Source organism: Helianthus annuus, chromosome 14 (genome assembly GCF_002127325.2).
Source record: "Helianthus annuus cultivar XRQ/B chromosome 14, HanXRQr2.0-SUNRISE, whole genome shotgun sequence".
Classification (NCBI taxonomy): Eukaryota; Viridiplantae; Streptophyta; class Magnoliopsida; order Asterales; family Asteraceae; genus Helianthus; species Helianthus annuus.
Genome location: NC_035446.2, coordinates 145,927,310 through 145,952,158, shown reverse-complemented (window position 1 = coordinate 145,952,158; position 24,849 = coordinate 145,927,310). Strand labels below are relative to the sequence as shown.

The following is a 24,849-nucleotide window of genomic DNA, read 5'->3' as shown; positions in this document are numbered from 1 at the left end:
GGCAAGCTATCCCCAAAATGGGAGGGACCATACCGAGTCAAAGAGGCTAGTGAAAAGGGCTTGTATGTGTTGGAAAAGCTCGACGGAACTCCAGTACCCCGGACGTGGAACGGGGTGCACTTAAAGAAATGCTTCATGTGAACAGCCTGCTACGGCTAAAGAAGATCGCTATTTTATGTTTATTATTTCCAAATTTCCGTATGTAATTCGGGAGGGTAATGCCCCGATAACTTTCTATTTCCTTTGTAACCGGGATGTTTTTTCCCCGGACCAATGACTAGCGAAGCAATAAATAAAGCGATCTGTACTTTTACAAGTATAAAAATAGCATATGTATAAGTTCGAACAATTCCCTAAACGTGCACAAACGGGCCTTGACCCATGCCTCGCGCCGATCGAGAAGGCTTAAATAGTTCCAAAAAACATAAAAATCTATTAAGCAAGCGAAGCACCCCCATCCGGTGCGACCGCCAAACTGAGAAACAAATCCCAAAGCGAATAGTAAAAAGTTTGGACGCAAACTAAATACTAAGTAGCCAAGGTTAAATACCTGATTTAACAAGAATCACAATATCATGCATAATGTGTTACCAGAATATTTTGAACAAACATGTCATTGAACAATAAAAGGTTGTACGATTACAAAGTAAAAACTTCAAATCCGAACTACATCATCGTCCTCTCCAACAATAGGAAGTTTGCTCCTTTGTTGAATGACTGATAATGGTTTATCCATTAAATCTGCCACCTTGTCAAGCACAGAGATTTGAAGTTCATCGAAGGCCTTCACCGCAGCGTCCAATACGTCTTGAGCTCCCGCATCATAGCCCGGAACCTCTTCCGCAGAACGAACCGAGTCATGAGCAGCCTTGAAACCCTGCTTTATTCCTTCGTTCGCTCCTACCGCATTAACACTGTTGACTAAATCAGCAACCACCTTCTCCAGCTCAGGGCTTTGCTGAACTAGCTTGACGACCCAAGCAACCCCCTCCGTAAGGAACCATTGTTTCATAAGCATTAGCTCCGACGTTTGTGCGTAAAGCTCAACCATCTCAGTATCCCAACGGGATAGCATACCTTTTGCTTCGTCAATCAACGCATTATGAGACTCGACGGCCCTGTCACGAGCTCTCTCGAGTTCACCTTTTGCTGAAGAAAAATAAAAGTCAGTAAGGTAGAGAAAAATATACACACAAAGGATAATCAAAAAGGCATACCAGTTATCATACGATGGTAGTCGGCCAAGAGTTGATCGTACGACTTCTGCATCTCCTTTAATTCCGCTGCGTGCCTTTCCTCCAAGCTAACTTGTTTTTTCTCCAGGACAGCAAATTTTTCCTTAAAAGCTTCCAAGTCCTGGAGAGCCTTGTCTCGAGCTTCGTGAGCAGCTGCAGCCGAAGCCTGAGAGGACTTGTTGACCTCTTTGGCTTCCGACACCTGCCCCTTCAATTGATCAACCTGGGATCGCAGGGATACCAGCTCTTGCTTCGTCTTTGATCGGACGTCACCTTCGTTTTTCAGGTTAGCAATTTCACGTTTAAGCTTATGACATGATGACTCCGATTCAACCCAACGCTTGTACGTCTCCACCACCAAAGAGTTCGACTGAGCTTGATTCAGCATCAGGGCATTCCCAAGCTCTGGTCCACTCATCTTGCGATAATGAGAATGTTCAGCAGGGGTCCCTAGATGAAATAAAGACATCTTGGCTGTAAGAGCATCCACGATCCTGTCTTTGTTCACCAATGACCATTCCGGCACATACTTCTCCAAAGCATGAGCTGCATCCATATCTTCAAAACCACCCGAACCTAACTCCCGGGACAAGAACACGGCTTCAGTGTCATACCATAAGGGAGAAGAAGAGGCACTATCCCCACCATCAAACGGCGAAGGGCTCGGCCTAGAAACATTAGACGCGACCCCCGTAGTGAACTTACCCGAGGGAGAAGGCTCAGCTTTCTTGAGGTCGGATGTACGCAAGTCGGTAACAACCTTAACGCCACCTCCGCCAAAGGACAACGGGCTTAACGGAGTTTTTAAATGATCCCGAGGGGTACGGCCCCCATGAAGATGATCGTCTAAATTCTCCAATACCCCTCCGGCAGTAGAAAACTCGGTAACCTGGTCATCGTCATCGAGAGTAATTGCTTTAAACCCTGGTTTCTTTCTTTTCAGCTGTTTAGGCTTCGGGTCATTTTTGGTCGAAGCAACTCGTTTTCTTTTCAAACTAATTTGGGGCTGCCCTTCCTCATCTTCTGCATCATCTTCGTCTTCATTCTGGCCACTCCCCCCTTTTTCTCCGCCGGCACGTACCTCAGTTTCCCCAACAGAAAGATGAATCCCTTCATCCTCAATCACAAACTTAGAGCCAGAACCTTTCGTCCCAGTCGAACCACCTTTTCTACCTTCAGTAACATCAACCGTAGCTACCGTCTGAATCGGAGCAGCATGTAACCCCTCTCCCACGGGGGCAGAACCAGAACCGCCTTGAGCTGCTAAGTCTGTTTGAACCGCTGAACCACCTTGACCGCCAGGAGCATCGGGCGCACGAATCTGATAAAGATTTTGGTGCACAAGTTGTAAGTACGGGGTATCGCCTTCCGGAGTCTTGGTGGCTCGGATATCTAGCTCTTTGGAGTCGAAGGACTTCAACCGTAATGCCTCCTTTAAACCCATAACTGCACCAAAAGACAAACGATAAGTAATATCTATCACCGAACAGAAATGCCGAACAAAAAGAAGAAAAAATAAAACAAATCAATGAAAATAAGGAGAGCACCGCACAACTGACCCTCTTTATTCCATCAGAGGGTAGGATACCACTCTGGTTCGGCCCATATCGTTCTAATCCTCCCCATGACAAGAATGTGTTCCGGATATTTCTGTATACGTCCGGCCTCCTTAATCAAGTCAGCATAAAGCTTCTTGTTATATTCAAAGTCTTCAGGAAGAGGAGGCGGGAGTTTCGACTTTTTTAGCCTCCATGTCATGAACTCCGGAACGCATCGATCATCAACTAGAAAGAAGTGATCTTTCCAATCTTTTATGCTCGTGGTAATCCATGTGTAACAGCAAGAGTTCTTGTCCCTGACTTCAAAAGTATACCAGTTGCCGGACCGGTTCAATTTGTAAAAAGCCCGGAACACATCCAAATCCGGGTCGGACCCTAGACCACGACAAGCCAACTCGAAATGGAACACCTTGGCAAGGCCAAAAGGGTTCATCTGAGTCAAGTGTACCTCGTGAAACAGCAAAACCCCAACCAAGAACTTCGTCAAAGGAAGACGACAGTTACAATAGTCGAAAAAGCGAGTGTAAATCCCTATCTTTCCCGAAACAAAGGGATAGATGGGCGTGTCCTTTTTTGGGAGAACAGGGTGTAGCGATGTGGGAATCGCATAACTTTCCACATACCAGTCTAACCCCTTCTGGGTCAAGACATTAAAACAACCAGAAAGATTACTCTTATTCGCCATAGCAAGAAAAAAAAAAAGTTTACTAACCTGAATAAACGAGTCGATTCTCACCAACAAGGAGTAAAAAAGATGAAGGAGATGAAGAAGGTGAAAGGTGAAAAATGAAAGGTGAAATCAGAAGATTGTTTTCTCCCCCTGTATAGGAATATGGAACCGCCTTAAAACCCCCAATCAAACGGTGACACGTCATGACAGCTGACGCACACCAACCGTCACATCAGGCGGGAAACATAAAGTGACTGTCGGTCATCAATCTTAGGTCACCGCCCAATTTCAAACTTTGAAATCGACAAAAACCGCCAATAAAAACCGTGGACCTCAAAACACTCCGACAAATAGTTCGAAGCTTTTGCTAAACAAACACTACGAACTAGGGGGACTTGATGAGGATATGTCCTTAGTCGGACCGAATCATCCTGAGGCATAGAGCCGAGCCATAATGCACAAAGTCGGACCGATCCCAAGCCACAAACGGAACGAACGAGTGTGGTGGCACGCCATAACAAACTGGGCCCCACAAGCGTAACCGCCATGACAATGACTGGTCCGACCTTAACTAACTGGCCACATCAGCACACCCAAAGACTATAAATACTCTACTCAAACCTCCAGAAACCGGTAACTGCTACTTTCTCACTCTAAACTCTCCTCTCTCTCTCCCTGACCTATTTCCTCCTCACAAATACTTATTCTCACGCCCGAGCTTGGTCACAGAGAGGCCCCCCTCCCTGTGACGAGGCTAACGGTGTGTTGTCTCTTTGTGATCTTGCAGGTCCATCGCTTGATCATCTGAAGCTCTACTCTGACCAGGCCGTACCAACTGGTTCTTGAGTCTTCAGGGTTAGTGTTATTGATGCAATACATGTGAAAGGAAGGAGCTCAGGGCTGGTTCCTTGTAAGAAAACACTGCCTGGTGTATGGAATGAATGGTATTGGGAATAAATAGATAATTTGGAAAGTCTGCTCAGTGGGGAAGGGATAGTCTTCTGGCATGATAATTGGATTCCGGGTGACAAACTAAAGAACCGTTCCCTGATATATGCAAGGTAAAATCAGTGTTAATAAATGTTATAGATCATGAAATACTTTGGGACGTTGCGTTGAGAAGGTTACCAGACATAATCGAAGAGATTAACCTAGCAGTGGCAGTGGGAGTCAGGGAACAAGGCTGTGGAATTCTCTTTAAAGCACCGAAACTTGAGGTAGAGTTCAATAGCAATCCCGAAGGTAAATTGTTTTGTGTGGAGGGTGTTTAATAAAAGTATTCCGACATACATACGGCGCGCTTGCAAGAAGAGGTGATTTGTGGTTGGAATCGGTGGACCACATCATCGCTGAGTGCATTTGGGCCAGCATAGTGGTGGCATATATGTGTATGGCTGGAGGTGTCACCAGTGGCGAAGCTTGAATTTTTCGGCCGGGGGACTCAACCTTTTTTGTATTCATATATAGAGTTGAATTCATCTAATGTGTGGTTTGTTGCATTTGAGTAGAATGAATCCTACGTATATTTATATCTGATATCTAAATATACATGAGCAGATTACATAGTAACTATTCTTGGTTTTTTTAGTGTGCAGTTAGTTTGTAGGTTTATATGGGTGAACATGTTTGTTAAGTTTGATTGTTATTGATATACATGTTTTAGCCATAATATGGATAAAAATATGAACCCCTTTGATGAATGATGAAACATTCAACATATTTTGGCTTTTTTTAATAAATAATGTTTTCGTTTCCAACTAGTAGAAATACCCGCGCTACGCAGCGGAGTTTCGGTTGGTATTGGTTCGGTTTAGTTCAACACCGGTACTGGGCATAGAAACCGAAAGAAATATGCCAAAGAAGATATCGACGTGTATTCTGCACCGATCAAAAATCATAAAAATAATTTTACATTTGAACGGTATCGTTGTGGGCCTTGTGGCAAGTTAAACCGCAAGAGAAATTAATGTTTCAAAACTAAAAAAATAAAAAATATATGTTTTTTTTAATTCTTTAAAATAATATGTTTTTTTTAATTCTTTAAAATAATATGTTTTTTAATGCTAACATCGCCAGTTATGCGAAGGTTGACGTTAGCGACGAATCGATAGAAGGTGTTGTTTGCGGCGGGTTTCGAACTCGTGATCTCTAGATAAACAACGGACAACTCAACTAGCTGGGCAAGAGCCATTTTAACTAGTACTTTACCCGTCAAGTGGACGGAAACGTCATAGTGTTAACACTACATCCAATCATATTGGAAACAAAATTCATTTTGCTTAAATAAAAATGAAAAAATAAACATAAAAACACAAATAAACAACTAACATTCAACCTTAATATAAAGTTGCTCTAACCGACATATTTAGGTCAAGTGATTATGATGAGAATTTAAGTAGGTAAATATCACTAAGTTAGATTATTATTTTTATTATGATAGTAATTTAGTCGTATTTGACATGCTAATTATTTATAAAAAAACTAAGATAAAAGATGTTGTTGTCAAACCCAACAATAACAATAAAATATTACAAGGTTTGAAATATTTTAATCACTTTGGTTTATAAAAATTTTTTAGACCCGACTCGCTATTCAACAATTTGCCAATTCTAACAACATATTATTTGTAGAATTAGTCAAGAAAAACATGAATTTCAACAATATAGTTGAACTAACCTGGTTGTCACTAAACCAAGCCCTGTATGGCATAGTTGTGGCCAACCGTTATTGTTTAGCCAAGCCATTGACCATTGCCCGTGTCCCACTTAAAGGGAGGATTGAATCTTGATCACTACTGAAAGAGTTAAACAAAAATATTAATAGTATTTGAGCACACTTGCTTCTAAGGTGCTGTTTTTTTTTTTTCGGGAAAAGGTCCGCAGTCTGCGGACCACATCTGCAGGCATCTGCAGGAGAAGAGGTGGACCAAATATCTACAGTCTGCAAGGAGAAGAAGGTTTGTTTTTTTATACAAAAAGATCTTCACACACACTTAACACACAACACCAAAGATCTCTCTCTCTCTCTCTCTCATCCCTCGATCTCTCTCTCTCCTCCCTCTGCCTTCATCTACCACCACCACCGTCACCACTACACCACCGTCACCACTACACCACCGCCACCACCGTCACCTCCTCCACCGTCCACCTGCCACCACCACAACCAACAACCACCACCGCCTTACACCACAACCAACAACCACCACCGCAAACCCTAGCCGTTAACCACCACCGCAAACCCTAGCCGTTAACCACAACCAACAACCACCACCGATTTGGGGGTTTTGCTTCTATGGTGGCGGAGATGGATGCAGATGAAGATGAAGATGCAGATGAAGATGCTGGTGGCGGATGAAGATGATGGTGGCGGAGATGTTTGGGGGTTTTGTTTGCAGATTGTCACACCCCCAATTTCCACGTGTCACCGGTGGGCCCGGTGGAGGGTATGGTGACGTAGTTGGCATCATTATAGTCAAACAACACAATATTTAAATGCACAGCGGAAGCAAAAGATAAATATATTACAAACCGATACAAGGTAATATCAAGTATTACAAACGGGATGTAAAGGGTCCACAGGCGGATCAAAACGAAATAAGATATTGTTCAACAGTTTTATTGTCGTCCAAGCTTGCGAGACTTATTGTGGACGCTCTAGAAGACAGCCAGCCTACTACGTGTAGTACCTGCACTTAACCTTTTGGGAAAATACGTCAGTTTACACTTTACACTGGTAAATACAAATTAACTGACTCATTTTGAAAATGATTGAAAATTGATTTAAATGCACATGGCATAAATATTTTTATAACTTGGGTTAATTATGCAATATAAACTTGTGAACGAATTACATGTTACTCGTGCGTTCAGTAGCCCGGGATCTTGTCCGGGTTAAAGATTAATAGACACACCACCTTAATGAGTTATACATGACGGGTGTACGCCTACACCCCATGCTCAGGTCGTGGCCATCTCGTAAGATGATGCCAAAGATATCCGGGACATGGTCATTAACCCCCCAAAGGCTTAAAGTAAAACAAGACTGTTTAAACGAGCCGATCAAATTATTCCAATTGCATACCCAAGGGTGCAAGATTTGTACGCTCGATCAAGCGGTATTCTATATACCGTAACCCAAGCCCGTATAGGGAAAATAAGTTAAAGAGTATTTACCTGAGCTAAATATAAATTCAATCTCAGCCGTATACCACCAAGCAAGTACAAATAGCTTTTACTGGATCTCCTATTCTGGAACAGAGGTTTATAATAACCTATTAGATTCCTAACGGGTCTTTGTTTAAGCCTAAGCCTAGACCGGTTAGTTTTAAGGACGATACGATTCAAGCGCACGATTAAGCGAAGACCGGATAGGATGTGATTTAGACCCGACAAGTTTGAATACTTGTATAATATGGGTATGCTAAATACATTCTGGATTTTGAGACAAAAATGATAACGTTTGACCCGTTTCGGTCAATTTATGCAAACTAGTTACATAAACCGAACCGAGCGCTAAAAGAGCGTTACGGGTAGCCAAAAGAGTCATATGCAAGTTCCCTGAGATAATATGCTTTAAATATGATATAATATCAGCAAGTTATGTTCTATCATGCCCCGAATAGATTTAAACTCAATTTATGCCTTATAAGGGCATTTTGGTCATTTAAAAGATTATAAAAGAGTTAAATTGGAAATCTGAGTTACAGGTCTGATTTATACAGTAAATATACTTAATTTGACATATTATAACAGTAGGGTATGACCCATATACAAAACTTATCATTTAAAATCAAACTATACACCGTAGGGTATTTTAGTAATTTCACAAGGGCTAAAAATGTCAAAACTGGAAATCTGAGTTTTAAAAACTTATACTTACTGTTATTTTATGAAAATATGCTCAATATATCAGTAGGTATAGTCCTTATATGTTTAATATGGGTATAGCGCATACTATGCGCTAAAAACGCTTAGAAAGGCGATTTAAAGCCGTTTTCCGGGTTTTCAAAAGAAAGCTGAGATTTTTATATTTCCAGAATGCTCAAAATAATTTATTTAACAATTAAAATCAGTAGAAAAAGGTTTGGGGTCAAAAGGATTTATAAAACTCATTTTATGGCTTAAAAGGTCAAAACCGGCATTAACCGAATCAACTTAGCGACCTATGATACGATCAGCCAAAAATTAAATAAAAATCATCAAAAATCCCAAAATATTATATAACATCAGTGGGTAAAAAGTTTTATATCAAAAAGTGGCCTTAAATAGGTTATACGCTAAATGCGCCGTTTATTTAACATAAAGCTTTAGTTTTACGATATCGGCCATAACTCAAAATCTGGACCTCCAACTGATCTCAAATTTTCGGTGCAAGTTTATAAATCAGAAATAAAGACTTCTACTCTTTCACTTTTCCAAAAATCACGTTTTATATCAAAAAGGGCAAAATAGTCAACTTTTAAGCATAATCGGAAACATGCATATGAATTGGTTAAGCATAGACTCAAGTCGTAAAAATTTCAGAGAGTTACACATAAATAAAAATGGTCAAAAATAAACTCTAATACAGATCTCAAACATGCATGCATGGATCCGAATCGAGAGTCAACGAGAAAGTCGTTTTATAGGACTTTCGGTTCCGATCCGAGTTTATACTAAAGATTGTCGAGTTGATTATGATAAAACACATTCTTATATTCATTATAAAGTTATTTTGATGATCAAACTGATTGCATGTCATCTACATTACCATTTATGCTATATTTCGCAAAAACAATTTCTGTTGACTTTTTAAGAACAACTTTCGACAAATAGCATGCTTAGAGTGGGAATCAGAGAATACCCTTTTGAGGGTTTGTTTCCCACATAAATACCAACTTATAGGTACTTTTAATTTGAGAAATGACTGAGCCATAATCGTTTAATCGAAAAGTCAAACTATATTTACTACGGATTGACTTTTAGCTAATAATCTATGATAGAACGAATTAGAGAGGGTTATGAATGCTTACAAAGGTCCTAAAGAAGCCTAGATAACACTTGGAAGTTGCCTTGTCGATCAGATTGCTCCTGGAATGCCTTGTGAGTTCTTGCAAGTTTGTATGTGTTCTTGGTTACTACACAAGTGCCCCCAAAAGAAGCTTTGATCTGAATTATAAAGAGAATTCAGGTGTTATGAGAGGCTCCCAGGTGTCCTTACATGCATGGCTATCTATTGGTGCAAAAGGGAGGTGCTGAAAGCTGTCAAGCACTCACAAAACAGACCCAAAATCAAAATTTCGCGATTTTCTGTTACTGGTAGGGGCACGCGGCCCGCTTAAGGCACGCGGGCCGCCTGGGGTCTGCAGGCCCAAACATTTTTCATTTGTTGCAGTTTTGGTCCCTGTCCTTTGCTCGCGAGGTCTTGGCTATTTATTTTGACTCGTAAACCCTCAAACTTGGTTTTTAAGGACCTTGGGACATTTACCAACATGGTAATGTCCTCGGTTAACTTTGCGCTCACCCGAAAAGTCATGAAATTCGACGTTGACGCTTTTAACCCCTCAAGTACGGTTTTGGCCATAACTTTCTCATACGATAACGAAACTTCATGAAATTTTTACCACATATTCTAGTGAGTATATTTTAGCATTACAAAGCTTCGGGTCTGCCAAAAGATCACTCAGAGGTATAAATTCAACATGTTGACACTTTTGGCCCCTATAGTTTGTAATTCCTCACTTTTGTGCATTTTCCGCTTCGTATGATCCATGATCCATCCGTTTAGGGTTATAAACATTATGTAGGGTTATTATAGAGTCTATTTATCCATTTTTGACACTTTGGACCCTTACGTTCCATAGTTTTCACTGTTTGTCAACTTTAGTCCCTCTAAAGTTTGTTTTCGCTTATGCAAAGTCTATGACACCTGTCAATACATCATTGGACGCAAATTTTCGAGGTGTTACACAGATAAAGATGAAGATGATCGTGGCGGAGATGTGGTGGTGGTGTCGGAGGTGGAGGTGGTGGCAGAGATGTGGGGGTGGAGGTGGTGGCGGAGATGTGGTGGTGGCGGGGATGCAGAGGTGAGAAGAGAGAAGAGGTCTGTGGAGGGTGTTTGTGTTTTGAAGGTGAGAAGAGGTTTGCAGATATATGGACAGGTCTGTGTGGGGAAGAGGTGGGGAAGACCTTTTTGGTGAGAAGTGCTTCCGGAAAACAAACAAGCTGCAGACATCAAACGTCTGCGCGCGTCTGCGCGACGCAGACATAAGTGGCCAGAAGCACGTCTGGCCAAAAAACAAACACCACCTAAATGTCACACAAAATGGTGTCTTTTGATGTTTTTATTATAAAAGTATTCATATAAATCAAACTTTTTGTTAAGCAACATAAGCATATCTTGTTACCATCTTGTATAGCATGTTCTATTATTGCTATTGGTTATAATTTTGAGTATTCAAAACCAAATCAATTAAAAAAACATACATAAACAGGGCAACTGACCTGAAAAGAAAAACCAGAATGCTAGACTTGAGAAGGGAGGCAAATACAGGAGTCACTGATTCTTCCATATCTGCCATGTCATACGCTAAAAATCTGTTATGACCTAAAAACTTTATTTAATCGAACTTAGAATAATCGAGATCGAGGCAAATTCCTACACCCAGACCATACCACTCAACAATGCAAGATCTGGCTTCAATTCCATGGCTAACAGCGCTGCCAGACTATCATTATCACATAACATACCCGGATTAAGAAAGAGATACCCTACAATTAAGCATAACTACAACTGGGATTTGCATATTTATGAATGGTTATTCAACAATATGAACTGTTTATTTTCTTAATCACATTATGAAAATGGTGAGTTGGTATAACCGATGTCAACAATCACAACTCACATATATATTATTATCTTTGACCCAATCGAGCAATGTTTTGTGAGCATGGTCAGTAGCTAGCCGAAAGCCTTAAAAAAAGATCAAACATATTACCAAATATATGCACACGTTTAGAAACTGAAACTAATAAAAAGACTGTGCAAACATGATAAGAGAAAACGCGCCACCTGAATCGATTATTTAGACCATAAATAAATGCCAATGTTCGAGAGTAAAGCTGCACATTTAAATTATCATAAAGTGATAGTTCACAAATTTACCAGCCGCCCTAGACTCCTATCGGTTTATATATAAATTCTAATCATGACTAATGAAATATGGTTTTCTAATGGTAGCAATTCATTTTATTACCTGAGCCAGAGACATAATTTCACCACGTATGAATAACACCTCTCCACTCGTTACCCGATATCTGCACACAAGCATTCCAGAGAGACCATTGTTGCTAAAATCAATCTTTTCAACATAATTCTCAAAATTAATAAATTGTGTTTTAAAACTTTGGCACTTTCTGCTCAATCTCGAACCCAATTTTGTGAATGTATGATAACTGTGATTAAGGTATTGCAAATTAATGAAGCAATTTAGAAAAAAAAATTGTAATTGAGATTGGATTTTCTTAGCGTAACCGAAGAGAACCGAGTTTGTAAATGCCAAAAGAGCACACTTGATGATTTGTGAAATTCCCATTGGCTCAAAACTGTTGAAGATATGATGGTCGATGATGAACGATTGAAGAAGCATCAATTGATGCTGGTAACAGTATATCGATTTGGAAAAGATCGTATACAGGAGAAGAAGGCGATTAGGGTTTATGTGTTGAGGGGGAACTGTCATTGTTTAGGGGAGTGGTAGTACATAACCTACGCTGGGAATACGGCTGGAAATACGGAGCAGGAGAGAAGTATGTAACCGCCAATAACTGCCAGTTTTTCAGTTATTTTAGTGAGTTTGAATGGTCAGGATGTAATATTTGAAAGATCTGACGGTCATGATTTAATTTGATAGCGGTTACAAACCACACTATCTATAGAATATATAATTTTAAATTTATTTGAATTTAGAAACAATTCAGATATAATTATATCCTTAAAAATATTGGGAAAAGTAAAAAAAAATAAAGAAACTATTAAATTCAGCTTTGGGAAAAGTAAAAAAAAGAAACTATTTAAATTCATTCATATGGCCTAACTAGACAAATTTACTCTTATTGTATTCTCTTTACATTTGTATTTGTATTTCTATATAAAAGATAACTACTTGTGTCATCATGAAACATTTCACACATTTGTATGTCTTTTAATTTAAAAAAATAGTAATTAAACAAATAACATTAATAATTAGAAATTACATTAGTTAAAAATTATATAAAGGCCTTCGACCCACGACTCGCAAAATGCGATATCTTCTTCATCACTCCATGGAATCGTTGCCATTTTCGGATTTTTGCAGTTGAAATGGGTAGAGAACTGAGAGAATTTTGGGTGAAATGTGAGAGTTTGTAAAAGAAATGGAAGAAGAGGGTTGTATTTATAGGGGAATTTATTTAGTTTTAAAAAGTATATTTTTTATAATTTTGGGTGAAATGTGTGGCTACGACTACTGGCCACTCTCAATCAAAACGTGCCACGTCGACGCTCAAAGTGTCTGCACGACGGTGGAAAACTCACCCCCTCCAACGCCACGCCGTTGACGGGCCAGTGTGCACGGCGTTGAGATGTCACAACGCCGGAAAAGAATGCCCGCACCGTGTGATCTTACGACACTAAAAAACCCGTCCACCAGACGGGTACACTACTAGTTTATTTATTATTGCTTTGTCGGATATCAGTGACGAAAGATGTCTACAAAATTGATTTTGATTATGATAGTCTCATAACGTGTTAATTGTCGCAAAAACGAGGGCTCCTCATCCGTGTGGCGGGAACGACGAGCATGCCATAAAGCGATGAAGAAGGATGAAGCGCTAGAGTTTGCTGATGGCCCGTTCAAGAGTGAAATGTGCATTTTCATTTTCAGATCAAGTGCAAACTCTTTGGACTTTAAACTTCAAAGGATGTTTGACACATAGCTTTAGTCAGTGTAGTTTGTGAATCTGGGCTTTACAAGTGGGCTATCAACTTTTCGAGGTCAACTGGACCATTGAGGTCCTAAACCTGGGTGGGTAATAAGTTAGAAAAGATCGACTGATTGACTTTTAATAAGCCCATCGCCCAATGAACGGCCTGAATAGTATCCAATAGTCAGTAAAAGTTATAAGCCCTAATAAAACTTCGATGGATGATATTGAAATATTAAACTCTATTATTAATATGGAGAGATTAATATTAGAGTAAATTACGATTTTGGCTCTTGTAGCCCGTTTACCAACTATCTCGATGTAAATTATTATTCTTTTAATTAAAACGAGTATATGTGATTAAAAAAAATTGTTTAATAAGTTTCTTTTAATATTTACCCATTATAAATTAACAACATTGTGATGCATAGAGTAGTTGTACTTTTTGTTTAGGGAGGTTTTCAAAAAAGTTTGATATAATTACAATTTTAATCTAAAACTATTTTGGTTTTTTACTTTTAACGCCAAAGCTTTCTATTTTTGTCAATTTAACCTTATAACTTTTTTACTTTAACTTTGGTACCCTATACTCTTCATATTTCTCGCAAAAATTCCGTTTTACTTTTTGTTCTAAATTTTGCGATTTAACACAACGCCACGTTCATGTGTGGTTCAACGTTTTTACGTTTTGTTTTACGCTTCGTTCTAAATTTTGCGAGTTAACATTACGCAATGTGCATGTGTGGTTCAACGTTTTTATGGTCATCTATTTTTGCCCGTTTGATAGGTTCATTGTGACGCACGAGTCCTAAATCAACTTAGTTATTATTTTCTATGTTTTATGTTTCGGTCTAATTTCTCCGCATTAACACGTCGCAACTCAGTGTTGGTGGTCGTTGGCGGTGTTGTGGCATTGGTGCTATTTGTCACGATTTTACGCCCCTCTCCCCGCAACGCGGGGGGGGGGGGGGGGGTTAATACTAGTTAATATTAATTAATAACCAATATATAGAAATCACTTATTTTTATCCTTATCCTTATCTAAAATTAATAATTAACTTCAATTTTGCAATTTAGACCCTTTGTTTTTTTACTTTTAACCCAAAGTTTTTTATCTTTTGCAATTTAAACTCAACTCTTTTTAATTTTCAATTTTGGTCCACCATACTTTTCATCTTTCCCAAGTTTTTCGTTTCGTTCTAAATTTTGTGAGTTAACGCACCGCAACGTGCGTGTGGAGTTCAACATTTTTTCGTATATTTTTTTACTGGTTGACTAGCCCGCCGCGTCACATCTATTTTTCTGCGTATGACAAGTTCGTCTAACCTGCGGGTCCTGGACGGACTTAATTATTTTATTCTATGTTTTATATTTCGGTTTAATTTCTTAGCAACGAGCGTGCGTGATTCAAAGATTTTACGTCTGCTTTTCGCTCGGCATTATTTTTTCCCGTTTTTTTATTTTGTTTTTACGAGCTTTTCCGGTGTTGGTGGTCATTGACAATGGTATAGTATTGCTACTTGATGTGTGTAAAATGCAACATATAAATTACATCAAATGAGGCATAAAACTAACCCTTTTTAAGTACTAATGTTGGAAAAAGTGTGCTTTTGTCTTCCTTTTGTATTTTGAGGGTTAAAAGAGCTTAAATGAACAGAAGAAGCAAAAATACAGCCAAATCCAACATAAATACAAAGAAAATGAAGAAACGTGGCATGCCCGACTCCTCGACGGCATCTCCCAAAGCAAAAACAAGAAGAAAGCTGAGCATGAGGCTGTGCCCAGCTGAGAATGGGGCTGTGTCCAGCTCAACACGGGGCCGTGCTCAGCGAGCACGGGGCCGTGTCCAGGATGGTCAGCCCTGGCAGAAAAGACAAAAGTGATAGAAGCTTCTGTTGCCCACCACGGGGCCGTGCCCAGCGGACACGGAGGCGTGGTCAGAGTACTGCAGGCGCATTTATTGTAATTGCGAATTACAATTAATGAAGAAAGAGAGTGTCAGACGGACACGGGGCCGTGCCCAGCGGGCACGGGGCGGTGCCCAGGCTTCTGTTCAGCCTATAAATAGGAGTGCTTGGAGCCATTTCAACTCATCCCTTGGCACACCACCTCTCTCACATTTCATCCACCACCCACCACCATCACTACACCATCATCCATTGTCCATCATAGAGTGTGTGAGTCGTCTCGGGATCCAAGATTGATCGTAAGAGTTCTTGACAATCAAGGCCATGTTTGCCTAAGTCTCTTACATCACTTGGTGAAGACAAGTGTTTAGTTTAATACGTTTTATTTTCAATCTTTTGCACTTTTTATTTGGTTTTGTATTAATGACTTTAATAACTAGTTGCTTATGTTGAAGGTGATCTTTCCTTATCGTTTGTCCGTGGTGTCTTGGCATTATTTTACTGTCTATATAAAATAAAAGATTTTCACCATTCATATCTCCACGGTCTATATGGAGGTATGTTGGCTACCTGGTCGGGGGTTAAGGGAACGGTTTGGTAAGGGTCTTGCCCTTGTTCAGCGTTTAGAGGTCCTGCAAGGGACCTGGGTCAAATTTAGTAGGATCTCCTTCAATGCCCATAGGTATTGGATGGCTGGGATCCAAACTCTTTGACCCCCTCATAAGTTAACTACTATTAATACTATAACCCGGCTATTTAGGACTGTATCCCTGCTGACTCAGACTACTTAGCCGAGGGTAACGTCACCGCCAAAAGCGGGGCCTACCATAATTTGCATTAATAACTTAATTCATTATCTTCCAATAATCCAACCCTTTAGGATTGTATCCTTGCTGACTCAAACTACTGGGTTGAGGGTAACGTCGCCTTCAAAAGAGGGGCCTACTACAATAACTAAGATAATCTCTTAAACAAGTGCAAAAGTGCGAAAATAATCAAATGTTATACTAATACACGAGTCGGATCCAAGTGATTCATCTTGTCTATCTATTTTTATTTTTATTATATTTTTCAGCATTTAGTTAGTTTTTATTTTCTTAGTTTAAAAATCTTTTCTAACTTTTTGATTTGATTAGACGTTGAGGATAAACCGGTACTAAAAGCTCTTGTGTCCTTGGACGACCTCGGTATCTTACCAACACTATACTACGTCCACGTTGGGTGCACTTGCCCATATGTGTGTTTAGTGTTAGTAAATATCGTGTTTTATAAAATTTAAAACTTGGCTAAAAGTGTAAAAAGGGCTTAAAATATACATCAAAAATATATCGCACTTACGCACATCAAGTTTTTTGCGCCGTTGCCGGGGACACAAGGATTTTAAGAAAGCTTAAAATCAACGGCCTAATCAGTTTTTCAAAACCTTTTTAAAACGCGCGCACATTTTTCTGCATTTTAGTTTAGTTTGCATTTACAGTAGCCTGAACACGGGGCCGTGCTCACTGAACACGCCCCCGTGCTGCATATTTTTTAGTTAGATACCCAGATACAGAGTCTGAACATGGGGCCGTGCTCATTGAACACGCCCCCGTGCTCAACGTGACCAGTAACTTTAAATAAAATGCCCAGATACAGACCTTGAACACGGGGTCGTGTTCACCAGACACGGGGCCGTGTCCAGCCTTCTGTTTCCGTCTTTGTTTTTGTTTTCTGGTCCCGAGACTCAGTTGTGATCTGCTGAGTGATTCTTATGGATCAATACTCAGGAGGTTATAACTACACCTATGAAGAGGATGATTATATGAGAGACTATTGCACTAATTGTGGAAACCCGCACTCAGTACAATATTGTAACTTGTTTCAACCATCCACTTCATACAACCATTATGAGGAGCCCAGGTACGAGCCATCAACTTCATACACATCCTATGAAGACCCAAGGTATGAACCTTCTCCTTCATACTCATATTTTGATGAACCAAGGTATGAGCCTTCGTACTCATACTTTGAGGAGTCAAGATATGAACCACCACCTTCATACACTTATTATGAGGAACCATGGCGTGAACAACCCACCTCATATGAGTACTATGAAGAACAAAGTTTCGACCCTTATCCATCATATACTTACAATGAAGAACGATGGTGTGAACCATCTACTTCATATGGGTACTATGAGGAGCCAAGGATCGAACAACCGGATTCAAGCTTTGAGGATCCCAATTCTTTCTCTATCACCGAAGTAACCGATAGGATATTAGAACACATTAAAACTATCGAACGTTGCATAAAAGAATCTCGCGCAAGGGATGAGGAGTCCCGCGCAAGAGAAGAATTAAATTGTAATAATAACGTAGAGATAGTTGAAAATGTAAAAATGGAAGAACAAATAAGTGAAAAACCGACACATGAGTTAAACAACGAAAGGGGTGAGGTCGATAACGTTAAATTACAAGAAGAGTCTAATTTAGAAAAAATTAATCTCTTGTCACCTTCTTTTGAAAATCATTGTTTAGTAACTCCTCATGCTAAGTTTTTAAAAGAGCTAAACACTAATACTAAAATTGAAGAAATGGTAAGTGTTAAGTTAACTAATGATCAAACTTCACTAATAAAAGAAGATCCTTTTGAAATTAACATTACACCGGTTCCGTGTTTTTTTTCAAAATTCCTTTATTAGTAATATTACAATTGATAAAGATCTTCGTGTTAATTTAATGCCAAACTACATTTTCGAAAAATTAAGTATTAGTGATTTTTCTCCACTTCAAATACCCATTTTTCTATCTAATCGTAAAATAATAAAATCAATCGGTGTAGTTGAGGATATCTTGGTTCAAACAAATCAAATGGTAATCCCAACCGACTTTGTCATCCTTGATGACGCTCCTCTAGTGTTGGGACGGCCTTTTGTAAAAACTCATGAAGCTTTGAAAAACCGGAAGTATAACAATCTACCTCTTCAATTAGGGGCATTCAAAAGGAGCATAGATCTTGAGCGCTCAATGAAATATCCTTTTGGCAATAATGACCCCCTAATTGAAGATGAGCCAGAACCACCCGATAAGGAGGGTCTAGCCAAGGACCCTTATAAACGTGGCGCACCACGGAGGCATTCCACGGAACTATCCTTAGTTTTAGATTAGTTTAACTTTTATGCTTTCTAGTTTAGTTTTAATTTGCAGGAATAAAACACACTCGGGATGGTGAAGGATACTAAGGGAAGCTTGAACCAACACCCCATGCACAAAAACAGAGCCTCTCGACAATTTTTCTTCATTACTGCAAGTTCAGCACGGGGTCGTGCTCACCCAACACGCCCCGTGCCCAAGGTTCTGCAGAAAATGCCCAGTTCAGGTAACTGGACACGGGGCCGTGCTCACTGAACACGCCCCCGTGCCCAGCCTTCTGTTTGCTTTTGGTACTGGCAGTCTGGACATGGGGCCGTGCTCAGCCAACACCACCCCGTGTTCAGCTACCCAGTACCATAAAATCTTGTTTTTAACCCACTTTTACACATTTTAATCAGCCGAAAAAACTTATTTTTGGGACACATTGAGGACAATGTGTAATTTAAGTGTGGGGGGGGGGTGCTAAAACCTTGAATTTTGCAAGTCCTATTAACAAGCCTTACGCAAAACTCTATTGGAACCGCTAATTGTCTTGGTTTAATTTGGGAATAACAAGTTCTAAAAAGGGTATATTTTTACAAATTTACACCCGATAGCGTCGTGATAAAAAGAACCAACATAAGAAAATTATGAAAAGGCATGACAAATCTAGTTAAAATTTAATTATATATACTTGATCACATTATAAACCCATTCCCACAATAAGTGAGTTTTGAGCCTTTATTGAGCATACAAATACACATCTTTAGATTAAATGCTCATTTTTCGTTTCTTGTGTGAATAGCCGCTTGGTTTCTTACAACTCTAGAACTTGCCACAACGATACATTCCCGGTCCTTACCAACTTAAACCCGAGTAAGTAAATGATGGAGGCATTAGGACTAACCCCTTTTTTATTTCTACACCATTATTTTTCTTTTTCTTTTTACCACCTACCCAAAATCCCCCTAGTTAATCCCTTTGAGCCTAAACCTTTTCATTTCTTAACCCAAAACAAACACCCTTTTTTCCCACCAAAACCCCTTTTTCATTTTAAACTCTTTATTTTAGTAACAAAGCGCGGTTTTTCTTATGACTTCCATATATAAAAAAAAAGAGAAAAATGATGATAATAATGAAGCTAAAAGAAATAAACACACAAGGTTATCAAAAAGAACTTTGTTTGAAAAGTTGCTTCATTAAAATAAAAAGTCAAAAAAAAAATCTTACGAAAAGCGACGCTTTTTACGCTTTTCGCCCTTTTACTAACCACTAACCCAACCACCCACCTTTAGCCCAAGCCTAACCCTTCACCCAGAAAGTCCTCTTGATATTTACGAAGGTAAAAAGTTAAAAAGGAGGAGGATTGATTGTTTGGCAAGCCTATGGTAGGAATAAGTTCCATGCCGCTTTCGAGAGATTCACTAAAAATACACCTTCGGCCGAGTGTGAGTGATTTCCCCCGTGAGGTATGTGAACTTGTATATAAATGAAATTTTAAAAAGGCATGTTATGCCCTAATAAGTAATTTATCCTATGTAACGTTCTAAATAAATCATAACGAATAGGATTGTAAATAGTATAAAAATAAAACCCAATAAAGATCTTGGATTCCCGACACTCAAGACAAGCCCAAAACCTTCTCTTCTACCCATTCCATTTGGGAGTGTAAGCCACATATTAAAGAGTTTTGCTTGAGGACAAGCAAAGATTCAAGTGTGGGGGTATTTGATGTGTGTAAAATGCAACATATAAATTACATCAAATGAGGCATAAAACTAACCCTTTTTAAGTACTAATGTTGGAAAAAGTCTGCTTTTGTCTTCCTTTTGTATTTTCAGGGTTAAAAGAGCTTAAATGAACAGAAGAAGCAAAAATACAGCCAAATCCAACATAAATACAAAGAAAAGGAAGAAACGTGGCATGCCCGACTCCTCGACAGCATCTCCCAAAGCAAAAACAAGAAGAAAGCTGAGCATGGGGTTGTGCCCAGCTGAGCATGGGGTTGTGTCCAGCTCAACACGGGGTCGTGCTCAGCGAGCACGGGGCCGTGTCCAGGATGGTCAGCCCTGGCAGAAAAGACAAAAGTGATAGAAGCTTCTGTTGCCCACCACGGGGCCGTGCCCAGCGGACACGGGGGCGTGGTCAGAGTACTGCAGGCGCATTTATTGTAATTTCAAATTACAATTAATGAAGAGAGAGAGTGTCAGACGGATACGGGGCCGTGCCCAGGCTTCTGTTCAACCTATAAATAGGAGTGCTTGGAGCCATTTCAACTCATCCCTTGGCACACCACCTCTCTCACACTTCATCCACCACCCACCACCATCACAACACCATCATCCACCACCATCATCCATTGTCCATCATAGAGTGTGTGAGTCGTCTCGGGATCCAAGATTGATCGTAATAGTTCTTGACAATCAAGGCCATGTTTGCCTAAGTCTCTTACATCACTTGGTGAAGACAAGTGTTTAGTTTAATACTTTTTATTTTCAATCTTTTGCACTTTTTATTTGGTTTTGTATTAATGACTTTAATAACTAGTTGCTTATGTTGAAGGTGATCTTTCCTTATCGTTTGTCCGTGGTGTCTTGGCATTATTTTACTGTCTATATAAAATAAAAGATTTTCACCATTCATATCTCCACGGTCTATATGGAGGTATGTTGGCTACCTGGTCGGGGGTTAAGGGAACGGTTTGGTAAGGGTCTTACCCTTGTTCAGCGTTTAGAGGTCCTGCAAGGGACCTGGGTCAAATTTAGTATGATCTCCTTCAATGCCCATAGGTATTGGATGGCGGGGATCCAAAATCTTTGACCCCCTCATAAGTTAACTACTATTAATACTATAACCCGGCTATTTAGGACTGTATCCCTGCTGACTCAGACTACTTAGCCGAGGGTAACGTCACCGCCAAAAGCGGGGCCTACCATAATTTGCATTAATAACTTAATTCATTATCTTCCAATAATCCAATCCTTTAGGATTGTATCCTTGCTGACTCAAACTACTGGGTTGAGGGTAACGTCGCCTTTAAAAGAGAGGCCTACTACAATAACTAAGATAATCTCTTAAACAAGTGCAAAAGTGCGAAAATAATCAAAGTTATACTAATACACGAGTCGGATCCAAGTGATTCATCTTGTCTATCTGTTTTTATTTTTATTTTATTTTTCAGCATTTAGTTAGTTTTTATTTTCTTAGTTTAAAAATCTTTTCTAACTTTTTGATTTGATTAGACGTTGAGGATAAACCGGTACTAAAAGCTCTTGTGTCCTTGGACGACCTCTGTATCTTACCAACACTATACTACGTCCACGATGGGTGCACTTGCCCATATGTGTGTTTAGTGTTAGTAAATATCGTGTTTTATAAATTTAAAACTTGGCTAAAAGTGTAAAAAGGGCTTAAAATATACATCAAAAATATATCGCACTTACGCACATCACTACTACTTAACACAGTTTTATGAGAACCGCTGCAACGCAGGGGCTTAAGTGGTGGACTCGGGTTATTCTCAGAGTACTCCGTTTGCCCAGTGGGTGCCCCGAGAGTGCTCGGGATTGAGTTTGTTGGCGGTTCAAAAAAAAAAAAATAAAAGACTCCAAATAATACCACATGACATTCTCTACTTCAACCTTATAAATTTTATTTATATATGTTTAATAAATTTCTTTTAATATTAATATTAATTAATAACCAATATATAGATATCACTTATTTTTATCCTTATTTTTATCTAAAATTAATAAATAACTCCAATTTTGCAATTTAGACCCTTTGTATTTTTTTACTTTTAACCTAAAGTTTTTCATCTTTTGCAATTTAATCCCAACTCTTTTTTATTTTCAATTTTTGTCCACCATACTTATCATCTTTTCCAAGTTTTTCGTTTCGTTCTAAATTTTGTGAGTTAACGCCCCGCAACGTGCGTGTGGTGTTCAACATTTTTTTGTTTATTTTTCCCGTTTGACTGGCCCGTCGCGTCACATCTATTTTTCTGCGTTTGACAAGTTCGTCCAACACACGGGTACTGGATGGACTTAGTTATTTTTTTCTATGTTTTACGTTTCGGTTTAGTTTCTCAGCAACGAGAGTGCGTGATTCAAAGATTTTACGTCTACTTTTCGCTCGGCGTTATTTTTTCCCGTTTTTATTTATTTTGTTTTTACGAGCTTTCGGTATTGGTGGTCGCTGACAATTGTATAATATCAGTCCATATAATTAAAACACAATTTATAATTTGGTTCCTATGGATCTCAACCATTAGATCAAAGATCTAATGGTTTAAAACACTTCTTACACTTCTCACACTTTAGACACTTTGTACACTATCCATACCCTATGACAGCTATCTCGATCATATATATATGAGCAAATTATTAAAAAGATTTGTACATACATTATTAAGTTAAATAATCTCTATCATTAAACTGTGTGAGATACATGCACCAATGTTTCTTTGTCCTGATTGATGAGTGTGATATGTCTTAGGTCTAAGGATTGATGCAAACCTGTTATCAAGTCGGGGGTCTCATTGAAAACAACCTCTCTATTCCTACGTAGTAGAGATAAGGTTGTCTACATTATACCCTCCTTAGACCCTATCTTAACTATGTTATTGGTGAGATTGTCGAGGCTGCCAAGATGGAACCATTAAGAATTTTGCCAATGAGAAGGTAGAAGAATGTGACATGTGATAATTTACCATTCAGGGGTTACCTCTTAACCATTCAGACTTGAGGTTACCTCTTATTCATTCAGAGGTTTTAAACCATTAAGAGATAGCATCTGAATAGTGTTGGAAATTTGGTGAATGGATATTTAATATATTTATAATTTAATGAAATTATAAATATTAATTAGAATCTTCATGTGGTAAATAAAAGAGAAACTCTTGAGTAGAGCTTCTTGATGACATTTAATTAGTTTTATTAGAGTTTTTAAGTCTCTAATTAAGTGACTAATTAAGTGAAACCTTTCACTAATCCTTAAGTCTTGTACAAATAGTAGGCTATGTGCTTCTTTTATTACAACAAGAAGATGGTATTGCTTGATACATGAAGAATACTAGAAAGAGGATGAACACTTGAAGACCAACTAAAGAGACGAGTACTCTCTACTTGTTTTCCACCACATGAGTTCAAACACTACATTTACCGGATGTAACCTTGGGCCCGTGAGCCATCTCCGGCAGTACAGACGCGTTGTCTTTAGTAGAGACGCGAAATCTGTTTTAAGGGGAGCGTGTTGAACACGTGCCTCAACCAAAATCGTCAACATTTTAGTGTGCTCTTTGTTGCAGTCAAGGAGTATTTTCAAGACTCAAGATGATGAATACTCGAGTCTAGGATGCTACCAAGTGCGCGTGAAGGACCCACCAAAGATGCGGCTTGAATCAAGATTGGTATATATAATTATATTGTATATTCTTTTTATTTAGTTATTGCAACCGGTATTGTACTATGATATTTCCTACGAATAACGAGAGTCTCATTATTATATATTTTGTAATTATATTTTACAAAAGGTGAACCTAATTCCTACAAACTTAAAACAGATTTCATGAGATTGTTGGTACTATCTTAAAAACCTTATTTATAAGGATTTTGGGTTTATGAAAGGATTTATAATAGAATAAAAAAATATTTTTAGAGGTTATGATCTTATAAATATTTTTTTTGGGAAATATGTATGTAGTACAACTTGTTGTTTTTGGATTTTTTGAGATTGAGATACAATCTTAAATCCTATACCGTGGTACAAAACGAATAGTTTTGGTTCCATCGTTTGGTTTTGAAACGATTTTGGGAATCGTTAATTTTTCTAACTTTTGTGTTAGATAGGGTTTATTAGTGTAAACCATACGTTTTTTTTGTAAACGTTAAATTCTCTAACATGTGTGTTAGACCAGAATTATTGGTGTAAACCATACGTTTTTTGTAAACGTTAAATTCTCTTAAGTAGAGTTTTTTATGTCTTAAATAAGAGATTTATGTTACTTGATTAGAGTTTTATGTCTCTAATTAAGTCTCTATTTAAAGTAGACTTTTCATCCACTCATGGATCGATATGAACAAATAAGTCTTATAATGATTTTTGTGATCATTTGTCTTCTAACATGTGTGTTAGAAACGTTCATGAAACGCGTTAGTTTGGAAACATTTTTTAATTGTTTAGTTTCTAACGTGTGTATTAGAAATGACTTATTTATTTGAACCATCTATGTGCTTTTAGCAAGTCGAATTACCATTTTGTGAATGTTAATATTTCTAACGTGCGCGTTAGAATTTCTTTCATGTTAACATGATTGTTAAAAATGGTTAAAATACAAATGCTTTGAAATGTTTTACGCAAATTGGATTTAAATAATCCCAACTCACTGTTATTGGCCAATAATAATCCCAACTCATTTAATCAC

The 24,849-nt window shown here is 38.7% G+C and overlaps 1 protein-coding gene and 1 long non-coding RNA gene across 2 annotated transcripts; both read right to left on the bottom strand.

Annotated features, from left to right (window-relative positions):
* Positions 1 to 632: 632 nt before the first annotated feature.
* LOC118486702 lies at positions 633 to 2,693 on the bottom strand. The gene is made up of 2 exons (XM_035983351.1): positions 1,218 to 2,693; positions 633 to 1,149 (listed from the first exon to the last, which is right to left on the bottom strand). Exons 1-2 carry the CDS (start codon positions 2,677 to 2,679, stop codon positions 656 to 658), a joined length of 1,956 nt encoding a protein of 651 aa, XP_035839244.1. The 5' UTR covers positions 2,680 to 2,693; the 3' UTR covers positions 633 to 655.
* Positions 2,694 to 7,662: 4,969 nt separating this feature from the next.
* On the bottom strand, positions 7,663 to 12,286 carry LOC118486701. The gene is made up of 3 exons (XR_004879583.1): positions 10,949 to 12,286; positions 9,475 to 9,610; positions 7,663 to 7,711 (listed from the first exon to the last, which is right to left on the bottom strand). It is a non-coding gene; the product is annotated as an uncharacterized LOC118486701 (long non-coding RNA).
* Positions 12,287 to 24,849: the final 12,563 nt, after the last annotated feature.